At 42.9% G+C, this 13,639-nt stretch overlaps 2 protein-coding genes across 2 annotated transcripts; one reads left to right on the forward strand and one right to left on the reverse strand.

Annotated features, from left to right (window-relative positions):
- The first annotated feature begins 572 nt into the window (after window positions 1–572).
- Window positions 573–8,069, forward strand: farsa (phenylalanyl-tRNA synthetase subunit alpha). Its single transcript, XM_084926787.1, has 13 exons — window positions 573–760; window positions 866–1,003; window positions 1,310–1,408; window positions 1,497–1,615; window positions 4,238–4,330; window positions 4,833–4,961; window positions 5,038–5,153; window positions 5,241–5,325; window positions 5,412–5,511; window positions 5,962–6,130; window positions 6,291–6,368; window positions 6,810–6,924; window positions 7,547–8,069. Exons 1-13 carry the CDS (start codon window positions 614–616, stop codon window positions 7,650–7,652), a joined length of 1,494 nt encoding a protein of 497 aa, XP_084782913.1. The 5' UTR covers window positions 573–613; the 3' UTR covers window positions 7,653–8,069.
- Window positions 8,070–9,695: 1,626 nt separating this feature from the next.
- LOC146389112 (uncharacterized) lies at window positions 9,696–13,207 on the reverse strand. Its single transcript, XM_084926789.1, has 2 exons — window positions 12,491–13,207; window positions 9,696–11,517 (listed from the first exon to the last, which is right to left on the reverse strand). Exons 1-2 carry the CDS (start codon window positions 12,717–12,719, stop codon window positions 11,222–11,224), a joined length of 525 nt encoding a protein of 174 aa, XP_084782915.1. The 5' UTR covers window positions 12,720–13,207; the 3' UTR covers window positions 9,696–11,221.
- Window positions 13,208–13,639: the final 432 nt, after the last annotated feature.

Here is a 13,639-nt window from a genome sequence, read left to right on the forward strand (position 1 = left end):
TATGTGACAAGAGTCCTTGGGTAAGACACTTCACCTACCGCCTACTGGTGATGGCCAGAGGGGCCGATGGCGCGATATGGCAGCCTCGCTTCTGTCAGTCTGCCCCAGGGCAGCTGTGGCTACAACTGTAGCTTGCCTCCACCAGTGTGTGAATGTGAGAGTGAATGAATAGTGGGACTGTAAAGCGCTTTATAAATGCAATCCATTATTATTATTATTATTATTATTATTATTATTATTAGTCAAAAACCTTTCTATTTGGTGTCCATAAAAAAGCTAAAGTAAGTATTTATTTTGTTTTATTAAAATATTAGAAATTTGATTCTGAAACAATTTCTCTGTTTGTTTCAAATTCAAAAACTAAATTGCACAGAAATACAATATTTACGGTAACCCATTTTATGTCGCCCTAGCTTCTGAACTTTATTTGAAATTATAAAGCGAACAGTCAGTCATTCCAGTTCAGTTTTTACAGTAGACATACAGGGCAAATAAGAGTAACAATATACAGTACAATGAAATAAGAAGGATACATCCTAGCTACTCCTGCTTGTTCGGCCTCCGAGATAGTGACGTCACGTCCGGTCTCTTTCGGGCTTCGTAGGGCTACAGCATGGCGGACACCGGTGTGTTGGAGACGCTTTTACAGCGGGTTGAGAAGGTGGACGACGGCGTGGACAGCCTGGCCGTGGCGACCAGCCTCGGGGTGGATCATCAGGTCATCGTCGGGGCCGTGAAGAGTCTCCAGGCTCTCGGTGACGTAAGTTTCACGAAGAAGCAGCGGAAGTTAGGCTGTCACAGTCAAATGCACGGTGACTGATGCAATAGGTTGAGCTGACAGCCGTGTTTGTTACCTGCTGTACAGGTAATCTCAGCCGAGTTGCGCTCCTCCAAGCACTGGGAGCTGACCGAGGAGGGCACCGAGATCGCCGAGCAGGGCAGCCATGAATCCCGGGTCTTTAGCTGTATCCCCCTGGAGGGCCTGGCTCAGAGCGAGCTCATGGTTAGTGTTTGAAATTGTTAATTATTATCAGAATAACAAAGAATCTAATGCATTAGGTACCTGACGGAGGTAACTTGCTACACACTTAAGAGAAGCAAGGTTTTGATTCTTAAATATCCCTGAAAGTCCACAATATTACGAATACAACATCCATTCGGCTGTTTATGTTCAGGTTTTACGTGTATGTATTTTATGTTTGTCAAACATCTGTATTGAATTTCCCAATGTCTGCATCGCTCATGTATTTTCAGCCTTTTTTGATGTTTCAGTTAAACTTTCTTAAACTCTGCCATCATTTCTGTGTAGAAACTGCCATTTGGGAAGATCGGCTTCAGCAAGGCCATGTCCAGCAAGTGGATAAGAGTGGACAAGGCCCACGAGGGTGGCCCCAGGATATTCAGGACTGTAGGTGTTCCATCATACCCGCCTTTTGTTGTCGCCTTTTCTGATTGAGGTCAGTTTTCTCATTAAGGTGTGTGTTTTTGATCCCCAGGTGGAGAGCATAGACGACCAGGTCAGGGAGAAACTGCTTCTGGTGCAGAAAGGCAACAGCACTCAGCTGGAAGAAAAAGAAAAGAATGAGCTGAAGAAGAGAAAGCTGCTCTCTGAAGTGTAAGTCCTCTTGTTTAGTTAGTGGTGAATGTGTACCTTTTTCTGCCAGTAGGTGGCAGGAGACGATTAATTGATACTCAGGGGTTTCCCTGCTCATTCCAGCTTGCCTGGTATTACTGGATTCAAGTTTTCATCAAGCTCAGCAGTAATAAGAGATGAACATGCACAAAGTAGACAGGCGTCTCTAGAGGTCTTCAAAAACATAGTTAAGTGTGTTGAATTTCATTCAGTATTGCAACAGGCAATATTTTCACTTCACATTTCTTTATGAAGTCTGCTGCTCATGGGGTTTCAGCCAAATCGCTGCAATGGTAGCTAGGAGTGTTAAACCATCAGATTTTATGTCACTTAGTGGTCTGAATCATGTTAGCTGATTTGTTTCATAGAGTTAGAAATTATTCTTACATACAGGCGGGAGGGCAAACACATGATATAAATGTTTTTAAATGGTCCCAAAAATATTTGCTGCTGCTGTTTCCAGTCATGGAAAGTGGAAGTGGAAAAAAGTCTTACAATTTCCAGAGTAAAAGCTTTAAAATGAGCTTTACTTAATCAGATTAAGGTTGTACTGACACTCCTCTGCCTCAGCATGTTTGACCCTGTAAGTCTGGTTCATTTGATTAAATGTGATGGAAGAGGTGATCCCCGCTGTGATTCAGCTGCATTCAGCCTGAGTGGAAAATTCATCACTGTGTTAAATAACCGATGAATCCGTAAGGCATGGAAGCGGATGGCGTGTCACTGTGCGCTAAAAACAACCACACTTGCGATGTGTGTGTGTGTATTAGAGTGGGCGTGGTGGTGGGAGGGGTGATGTTTACATTTGAATGGAGAAGAGTGATGGAGTAAAATAAGTGGAACAAATAAAGATGTACTAAAGCGCACTCAGGTCCAGGATGCAAAGTAACCGTGTGTGTGTGTTTGGAATATGGCTGTAGTTCAGATAATATAATATTATATAATGATATTTTTAGGTAAAGCCTTTTATCCTTTTATTATTACAGCTGCATATGACCTGCTCCCCTAAAAGCTCTATAAATCTTTTATACAGGTCTGAAATGATTCTTGTGTCTTAACAGTTTACATTTGCATTCTCAACTGTGGCTCCAATGCTTTGGAATAACCTTCCCCTCCATATTAGACAAGCGTCATCAGTGTAGGTCTTTAAATCCAGATTGAAAACCTATTTTTATTCCCTGGCTTTTAACTGTGTAGGAAACTGACAACTTTCTTATTAATTTTATTGTATTTTTAATTTTGCTAGTTGTTTTGATCTGTGTTGTTCAGCACTTTGGTCTGCCTGGTGTATTTTTTTTTAAAGTGCTATACAAATAAACCGCCTGCCTGCATCAGCACCACTCCAATAAGCCCACAGGTGCCTAAAAGCGGCACAAATTAAGTTTAACAACCAGCTTAACTTCATTTAAACTGATGATTGAAATGACACTCTTGTCCATAAATGTTGCATCCTCTCTGAGCAGCAGCAGAGCCCCTGCTTAAGAATAATGGATGTGAGGAGCGCTAGAAAAAGTAATAATGATTTGTTGGATCTACCTAGTTGGTTTTCCCATGTTTACCTAAGTGTAGAACTAGAGCTCCTGATTGGTTTGTGAAGTCACATGGGGAGTTTGAATAAGAAAGTTGTGTTGCTAAATTTTACAAAGAAAGATATCTGTCTCCATCCTGCTGTTTTAATGGCTGATGTTCTGCCTGGTGTTAGAGCACTTAAATGAACTCCAAGGTTAATATTCTTCCAAAATCTTCTTATTCACAAAGAATATTGCTCATGACCTGTACACCAGACAACAAAAGCACAACTAAGCATCCATCTCCTTAGAGACCCTGCTATCCTGTCAGCAAAATCTTTTGCTTTTATTCATGTTTACGTTTGATGTTTAAATAATCCTCCCAAAGTGAGACAGATTTAACCATCACATTGTGATGTGGCAGCGTGGCAGGTTTGTCACAGAGGTTCTTGTATTAACCTCACAGGATCTCCGCTAATTAGCTTCACATCAGAGTTTCTGTAGTTTAGGGAAGTGATCATGTCGTGGGTACGACATGTTTCTGTGAGAACATATATGTGGCTATATAGCTGTTGGTCACATCTGACAGTCTTTCCTCCTCCGACTGGTTATTCAAAGCAGACCCTGACGTCATCTCCTGGGCCAAAGCTGGTCTACAGATGGGCGGATGTTTGTGTTGTCTCCATGTAGAATGGAGGTCTGTTTAAAAAGTGAGAAATATGGATCATTATTGCAAGAAAGGAGCTAAACACGTTTGTTTTTCTGAACACCATCACAACTAACTTGTGTGGTACATAATGGATTTGTTGCTGTGCCACACTAGCTCAGTAGGAAAACAAATGGGCTTGAAAGTGTGAGGTCACAAGTTCAAATCCATGCAGAGGTGTACTTTCTGTCTTTCTATTAAGAATGTTCTGCTTTATTTTATTCTAATCAATAAATTCATGCAAGAAGTACCTAAAATCCTTTATTTTGAAATGATTTTTCTGCTATGAAAGTATGAATCAAAATAAAAATAACTGCATGTTTTTACGGTCTTTAGATTGTGAACAGCAGTACCTTTCTGCGTACTGAGGTCATTCTAATTTGTGTTCAGGACTGTGAAGTCTTACTGGATCACTAAGGGCAACTCCTTCAGCACCACCATCACCAAACAGGAGACGGAGCTCACCCCTGAGATGATTGCCAGGTATGTAGAGATGCACTCTCCTCAGAGTTTCAGTAGCTCATCAGGTAAAGCGTGTGCACAGAGTCCTCACTGCAGAGGCCTGGGTTCAATTCCAACCCAGGCCCACCCTTCTCTGGCAGTCAGTGTCAGCCTGCAGGGTCCTGAGTGAGGACAGAGAAAAAATCTGCCCATAAAAGGGGACAGGTCCAAAGATGTGGACTCAGTCCTAAAGGCAGGGCAGGACAGATGCTTTAGCTTGCATTGCTTTCATGCTGAAAGCGACAGAATGAAAAGAGCGCTTGCACACTTTTGTTTTTTTTGCATGAAATCATATCATAGAGAGGATTTGGCTAAAAGCCGTATCCAGATGTTGCATTGCCCAAAATTCAAATTGATATTCTGCGTGCTGATTACGTGCACTGTAGATTCGCCCGCCTCAATTATCTCAGCCACAGATTAAAAATGGCGAAATGATTTGAGAGAAATGTTTTTGTGTTACCTCCCTGCATGTGGTGTGTTCCAGTGGCAACTGGAAAGAGAAGAAATTTAAGCCCTACAACTTTGAGGCCATGGGTGTTGCCCCAGACTGCGGTCACCTACACCCGCTGATGAAGGTGCGAACGCAGTTCCGGCAGATCTTCTTGGAGATGGGGTGAGCAGCTGTGAAACTGGGAGAAACGCACACATGCGCATAATAAAACACCCAGTTAACCGTCTGTTTCTTGTAGTTTCACCGAGATGCCGACCAACAACTTCATAGAAAGCTCTTTCTGGAACTTTGACTCCCTCTTCCAGCCCCAGCAGCACCCAGCCAGAGACCAGCACGACACCTTCTTCCTGTCCGGTGAGCCCGAGGTCACCGAGTGGTCGAAATGAGCTGCGAGTTCAATCGAGAATGATTTCTGATCACCTTTCACTCGCTGTTTTTCAGACCCAGCGAACGCCCACGAGTTCCCACAGGACTACCTGGAGAGGGTGAAGAAGGTCCACTCTGAGGGAGGCTACGGTTCACAGGGGTGAGGCGTGATCACAAGCTCACTTAACAAGTAACAGTGTCGTTGCTGTCACTGCATCTCATTGCATTTTATCATCTGTCTTGTAGGTACAAGTATGACTGGAAGATAGAGGAGGCTCAGAAGAACATCCTCCGCACTCACACTACAGCAGTCAGCGCACGCATGCTGTATAAACTGGCACAGCAGGTGAGACTGTAGGGACGCTGCACTGACCATATAAATCAGAGCTGTTTGGTGATTTGATTTCTTGGTAACACTTCATAATACAGCTCACGACTAAGAGTGTAATTCCCCCGTCAGTAAATGTAATTTCAACATAATGTTTGTTTTCTAAAGTAAAACAGAGTATGTTTTAGACAACAAGAGCACAGCGTTTGTCATTACCATGTCTTAAGACCTGCCCTTTAAGCACCCACTGACTTTTTGGACAGTGAACTGGAAACTTGACTGAGAGCCAGGCCTTACGCCTGACCTCACTAATGCTCCTGTGTCTGAATGTGAGTAATTCCCTCCATAGAAGAGCAGCAGCAGCAGATGGTTTTAGGTGTGGGTTCACATTGTTTTGACGTCGTATGTGTCCAGTCAATAACTCTAAAACTCTTCTCCCCTTCCTTTTCTCCTCACACTGACAACCAGGAGAAGTTCACCCCCGTCAAGTACTTCTCCATCGACCGCGTGTTTAGGAACGAGACCCTCGATGCCACCCATCTAGCCGAGTTCCACCAGATAGAGGGCGTAGTAGCCGACTATGGACTGACTCTGGGAGACCTCATGGGTGTTCTGCATCAGTTCTTCACCAAACTAGGTGAGGACTGATAGAGGACACTGGACTTGAAAGACCAAAGTTTGGAAGGGACAAATGTGCTGATAGTTGTTTATAGAAAGCCTCTTAATACTCACTTTAAAAAAAATGTAAACAGACAGTTACAATATCCTATTCTTTTACCAAACGCCTTTTTTTTTAGGAATTACCAAACTACGCTTCAAGCCTGCCTACAACCCCTATACAGAGCCCAGCATGGAAGTGTTCAGCTACCATGAAGGTACAGTGCAACTCTGTTTTTATGTGGCGCTATTAGTCTAACTTACACACAACAGAAACTGAGCTTTAAGAAAGCCAAAAGAACGTCCTAGTAGTCTCTTTTATAGACATTTCTGATGGTGTATATTAGGGGTGTCAAACATAAGACCCGGGGACCAGAATTGGCCTGTCAAAGACTCCAATCTGGCCCACTGGGAGGCTTTGGAAAATGTGAAGGAGGACATAAATTTCAGACTTTTAACTGTAATTTTTATAGCTTTCACCAATGATAGAGACCTCCCCCATGGTCATTCATGTGACACATCGCAATCAATAATCGTCTAGTTGATCTTCTTTACACTAGACTGAGATGTAGTGTTGAAATTGTCCTTGTTGGTGGGCTGTACACAGTGAAAAATGAGTTTGACATCCCTGTTTTTGTCATTTCTTTCCACGTGTACAGGATTAAAAAAGTGGGTGGAAGTGGGAAACTCAGGAGTGTTCAGACCAGAGATGCTGCTTCCCATGGGCCTCCCTGAGGATGTGTCTGTAATTGCCTGGGGTCTGTCTCTGGAAAGGTGAGCGTGCATGAAAAGCAATACGAGTTAATTAGCTACAAGGAAAACTGAGAGGTCAGCCACGCTAAACACAGCATGAGTCTAAAAGGGAAGGACGTCAGTACGTATCTCCCAAACTATAGTAGATGTTCCATGTAGGGATTAAAGGTGTGTGATTAAGTCTGTGTGTACTCATAATCACTTCTTGTGTACGCGCTGAACTGACCCACATTGAAGAAATGTAGGTTTGTTTCCTGTGGAGGATTACTCCTGCTTGTACGTGAGTTTCATTTCTATTATCCTGTGAAATTATTTGAGGTCAGACTGTGAGTCTCTGCCTTTCTCTTTGCTCACTCCCACTTTTCTAAAGTGAAGTCGTCCCAAATGAGTCGCTCGCTGGTCGCGCTGTCGCACACTGTATTCAGCTTGCTGTTTGAATCGAGCGCTAATTGAGTCTTAACTACGACCAACTGTCACAGCTAATAACCGTGGAGTGAGTGAGCTGGGTAATGTTCCGTAATCCAGGGCGAGTAATCCTTTACTACTCCGACCTCTGTTGTTTTCGCTCTCGTCTGTTAGACACAACATAGTCTCGTCTCCCAACAGAACAACCGCTCACGCGGGCTTCTCCTCTGTCTCGCAGGCCCACCATGATTAAATACGGCATCAACAACATCAGAGAGCTGGTGGGACACAAGGTGAACCTACAGATGGTCTACGACAGCCCTATATGCCGCCTGGACTCCTGAGTACCGCCCAGCTGTTGTTATTAATGTTATTATTCATTTGGATGGACCCTTTCCTTTTTATCTTTACTGTGTAACACCTCATACCCACGTCTCTCCTCAAAGCCCGGCACCACCGCTGTCCCCTTTATCAAAGCTCGGCCAGTAAAAGCAGTTGGCCTGAAAGCGACTGTAGCACTAAAAGGGACGGGGCTTTTTTTCACCACAGCCTTCAGACAGATCTGAGTTCAAAGGGCTTTAACACAAAAGAGCAGCATTTTTTTTTTTTATGAACTCCACACTGCAGCTGGTTGAATGAGGATGAGCCTTGAATTTGTTACAAACTGCCTTTTTTTACCACCTTGACCCTGAACTACTATCTTGTACAGGAAAAATAAAACTGCAACTTTTGGGAGTCAAAATAAAAGCTTTTTCCAGGTATCAGTGCAGTCTGGCTTGTAATTCTTCAAATGAGCGTGTTTTTACTTGTATGCATGTATGAGAAACATACACTGTAAAGGTAATCGTCCCACACATTTCTAAAAGCATGCAGCTTTTCAGTGAGATGCCGATCAGCAGCAGGACGACTGAGTGACGTCTGCGTCTTTACCAGAGAAACAACAAAGTTAAAAAGATATTAAAATAAAACAGATCAGGCCGTATCCCAAAAGGTTGACTCTGATCATCTGGACGAAGCGTTTTCAGTGGGAGAAACATTTCGTCACTCATCCAAGTGTCTTCTTCAGTCTCAGCTGACTGCAGGTTTCCCCAATCTTCTAAACAAGTACATTTGCACAAGCCCACTGAATGAACAGTGGGCTGTGAGGTCAGTTCTTTGGTCATTAATATGCAAATTGCCATAACCATTGATCAAAGACCATGAGTACAATTCAGAGAGAGTTGGGGAATGGCTGCAAACACCGCGTTTCCGTGGCTTTTAAACAACAAAACATGCTGCGCTAAAAATCAGTCGACCCCAAGGATCGGGTCCCCCGACACAAACAGAGTAACAAAGTGTACGCTGTTAAGTGCCAGGAGGATTGCCAGGATTTATACATCAGGGAAACCAAACAACCTCTGGCGAAGCGGATGGCACAACACAGAAGAGCTACCTCGTCAGGCCAGGACTCAGCAGTCTATTTACACCTACAGGCCAGTGGACACTCTTTCAATGATGAGGATGTTCACTTCGTGGACAGGAGGAACGCTGGTTTGAGCGCGGAGTCAAGGAGGCCATTTACGTGAAAAGGGAAAGACCATCTCTGAACCGAGGAGGGGGCCTAAGGGTACAGCTTTCACCATCTTACAATGCTGTGATTGCAGCCATCCCCCAACTCTCTGTGAACAGTGACCGTTGATCAGTGATCAATGATCTTTGATCAGTGTTGAAGACTAAAGAAATCAGTCATGGTTGAAAACACTACATCCAGATGATGGATGTATGGATGATTGATCATGCATCAAGACAGATCAGGCTGTAAAACTCTAAATTTCAGTGTCACATAACAGTCCTGATAGCTCTTATGCTGAATAGCGAGCTTTCTGCTCATGCTAATGTTGTTTAGCAAAAGCTCACATTTGAAACTGAACTGTACCGCGACCATCAAAGAGATTAGAGTGATATGCGTCACCACTTCAACATGTAGTAATTGAGTTTCTAACAACTACCTATTAAACACTGAAGTCAGCTGACCCAAACCTTCACCATGCCTCTCAGATGGGCCGAGGGCTTGAATGGACCAAACCAAAATATAACTACTATATTAAAATGAGAGTATTTAGAGCCACCTTTGGCTGTACACATGCCTTTATTTTTAGGGGCTCAAATGTAATTGGACACATTAATCTAATAAAAAGCAGCTCAGTCAGATTAATGTCAGGTGACTTAACTCTGTCACTCCACAACTTACGACTCCTGGGTTGTTTTTCTAGAATATTTTAGGCTTATTTGTTCTGTGAAGCAATGTCCATGCCGTTTACTACAGCATGTATTTCAGAATTCCTCCCCCTCCTTCTATCCCGGTCACATCAACAGTATAATACTAGAGATGCATTGTCAGTGACAACCATGCATGCCCATGCATCACACTGTCTCAGCAGTGTTTAAGAAAGGGTGTAAAAGACTACAAAGATGGTGCAATGCCTTTTTCACCCCATCTTTCTTTCAGTTTGAAGAATCTGCCCAGGTTTAGATGTTTTATGGCGAAGACTAACACAACCTTTCTGTCCATGAAGCTGATGAAATGTTTAAACTCTCTGTATTTTCCTGCCTCATGGTAAAGTGCTCTTCATTTCTGTATTTTATAATTTACTGTATTTTATAAACACAGAAAGGATCCCGTGATCATCCACCACAGTTCCATGGATAATCCAGGCTTTTATAAGTCACAGAGCTCACCACTGTTTCTTTCAAATTTTTATTCATTTACTTTTATTATTTTGTAGTTGTTTTGGCCTCCTGTGGCATTTTACAATTTCTTTCTTTCTGAAGTCTGCTGATGTACGGTTTTGCCTGAACAAAGTTCAGAGAAAGTTCAGTTCTCAGATTAATTTGATGGGTCTTTTACAGTTTTTAGGATAGTTAACCTGTAAATTTCTTAATCATTTCCCGTCTGGTTTCTGCTCTATTAAATTAAGACAAATTTGAATGTCTCTTTTTAAAATGTTCAGATCTTCGGTTACCTTTGAGCCATAAGCTGCATTGTCCCGTTCTGTGTACAAGACAGCTAAAGGGAATCCACGAGCGCGTGCGACACCTGCGCTAAAGCTGCAGGATTAAGCTGCTCTGCGTACGTAACTGTTGAATAGCTGGAACTCCCTTAAGTCTTCCTCTAATCCCCGAGTGTCTTCAAATAACATTTTAATGAAGTGTGTGAGAAGGCCAGGAGGTTGGAAGCAGCTTTGTCAAAGACTCCAGAAACGGATTTTGTGTTCCTTTTTCTTTTTTATGAGTCACACATGAAGCATACCAAAATAACATTAAAATCACCAACAAAAAGACACGTTGCACTGCCAAAAATGCAAATCTGTGAGCAGACTTTACAGCTAATCTGTTGTTGTGCATGCGGATTATAATGCTGCAGCAGATGGACAGTCTTTCAATCTCACACCCTGGATCATCATATGTCACTCACACTGGACACAATAGCCCCCCTGATACATTTCAGACAGATTTTACTTTAAAAAAACAGAAAAAACAACAAAAATACTTTATATCAACATGCTATACCAACATGTCGTGTTTTTTGTACTTATCTAATATGTATCTCACTGAAGATCAGGCACACAGAGACAATAAGTGCTAATCTTCTCCTCTAAATCACTTCCTCTTTGGATTCCCTGCCTGAGGTTGTCAGCTTTTCTCATTTTGTGACAACAGTCTTAAGCCATGTGGTGTAATACTGACAAATCCTTTAACGTGTTAGAGACAGTTTCATTACTGCTGCTCGCTTCACAGTCACTGAAAGTCTGCTGGTAATGACACGGGATATGAGATGTGCAGTTTGTACATGCTGCGTTCCTCGCAGCCATCTCCTTCTGTCAAAGTCATGTGTTATGCACACTCAGGCGTGTAGTCAAGGTCCATGTCACAATCAGACCTCCCCCGGGATTTCCTTGCTTGTTTCTGGGCAGTTGGGGAAACCCGGAGAGCCGTGACTCGGTGGGCTGTGAGAGTGTGGGAAGAATGACGGGATGTAGGGGATGGCGGCCAGCAGCAGCGGACTGCTCTGGGGGCTTTCGTCGCGAGATAGAGGAATGACCACATCGTCCTGGTCCCACACATGGAAGGCATTGTGAGCGAACGGATGCGCCGAGGGGGGATGGCTGCCCATGCGTTGGGGATCATCCTCGTCTTTGTCTTCATCTCCAGGTGGACCGAGCATACACTCTAAAGAAGAAGACAGGGCTTAGCAAAGGAGTATTTACAACAAACTGAAAGCTGTGAAAAAGTAGGCAAATTGACCAAAGGTGATGCATTAATGGTGAAAACTGACAGATAACTGAGGTTTGTGTTAAAAAGAAAGCTTGAATTCCTGAACAGTCTGGCTGATAGTGATACACAAGTGGTTCAGTTTAAGCCTTTGTAGTACTAAAGCTAAACTAAAGCTACCAAGCACTGACTGTCCCCATTTTATTGGCATGTTTATTAACATATAGAGCAAAAATAACAGCTGCTTTGAGTGCAGATGAACCCATTTGGATCACAGTGGTGTTAAAAGTACATGCATCAGTACTCAGTGTATCCTCACCGCTGCTGCATCCCTGTTATTGTACTCTCAGAGCTGTAATCCAACCATTTCCCCAGAGGTCAGGAGTTCCAAACAGAAGACGCAGGTGCCAGAACTGGCCACCAATTTTAGACTTGTAACTGTATTTTCTCTGGTTGTACAGCTTTTACTACTAATGAAGTTCTCCCCTATTGCCATTCATTCTCCACCACAGTAATAAAGATGAATAAAACACAAAGTTCCTGTTTTTTCACAATCTACTGTTGAAATTTAGTATTTTACTCTGGGCTCACAATTTTAAAAAAGACATTCTGTCAATTAACAAATAAAGTTCAGTTTTATAATTTCAGCACAGTCTGCACAATGAGCTAACAGAACCATTTCTGTAATTTTACATAGTTGTTTCTTACAATTTAAGCCCAGAGCAGCATTTCTTTATCATGTGGATAAAAAGTGAGATGTAAAATTGCACTTCTTTCATTAAAATATCTCAAGCATTAAATGTGTAGTTGAACTTCTTTACACTGACACAAATGGAAGTTTCACAGGTCCATTCAGATCAAAATGGGCTCCATACACGGCCCACGGTGTAAAAGGAGTTTGATTTGCCTGCTCTGGGTGACTGGCACGTACCTGCTATGTCAATGGCCAGATCCTTGATGAGGTGTCCAATGATGGCATAGGCAACTCCAACTACTACCAGAGCGGCCATGAGCAGATACAGCACCGCCTTTGGTAAAGGGATGAGCTCCTTCACCGGGGGTTTGTACTGCCGGTACAGAGGGTCGTCTACCGACGCTGAGTAAGGGTAAGCGTGTGCTTCGTGGGTGGAGTTGAAATCGGTGAAATTATAACCATTCATGGTTACAGGAACAGGTGATGACACGTGTGGGCTTTTTCCTCACTTCTTATAACCAGACCATACTCCACACACGAGGGTGATATTTCTTACACGAAGACATTACGCAAAAATTATAATAATTAAATCAATTTGCCGTTAATATGAAGGTTAATTCTCCAGTTTCGCAAAGAAAATAAAAGAAATATGAAGGGCAAAAATGAAAATGAAGTCCTGATAAGTTTGCATCTCACTTCTTTACTTCATCCCTTGTTCTCAGACACCAAATCCATCCAGTCCTTCAGCGGTAAAGAGCGCTCCTGGCTTGGGGTTCTTATGTAAGGTGCGGTGGGTGCTGCTGCCTCCTGCTCTGTCCTTGGTGCTGAAATGAAACATGCGACCCGCCGGCAGCTGTAAACTGTCAGGTCCGCCCACTTTAGCCCACTCACCCTCACTCTGCTGGAAACTGTCGGCTCACGGCAGGCTTATGCAGCGCTACCGAGAAGTCCCCTGAAAGGAAACTAGTCCTTTCTACCGCGTAGAGATGCTATTTTTGCTCATGTACACAGCTCGGGACGTCCCTGGAGGTGGCAATGTCAGTGTTTCAGTTAAACTGAATAAACTGCGGGTTTGTAGACTGGACACGGGGGTGAGCTGAACCTTATTAGCACCTTTGGGTGGACTTGAAGGTAACTGTGGGCAAAGACACTTCTTTGCAGCATATCCACTTTCACAGTCTCAAATGATCACACAAACACATTTTAAAAATGCGTTACAGCCCACTGCCATACTGCTGCAGCAGTCACGGTTACTGGTTATGGTCAAAATGTAAATATGCTATGTATTTTTTTTTTTAAATATTAAAAAAATGCTAATTATAAATATTTTTTTTAAATATATATATTTTCAAGTGTAAAATCCTGCAGACGTTAATAGGAGAAATG

The sequence above is a fragment of the Perissodus microlepis genome, chromosome 4, assembly GCF_051167445.1.
Source record: "Perissodus microlepis isolate ML-2025 ecotype Zambia chromosome 4, ASM5116744v1, whole genome shotgun sequence".
Lineage (NCBI taxonomy): Eukaryota > Metazoa > Chordata > Actinopteri > Cichliformes > Cichlidae > Perissodus > Perissodus microlepis.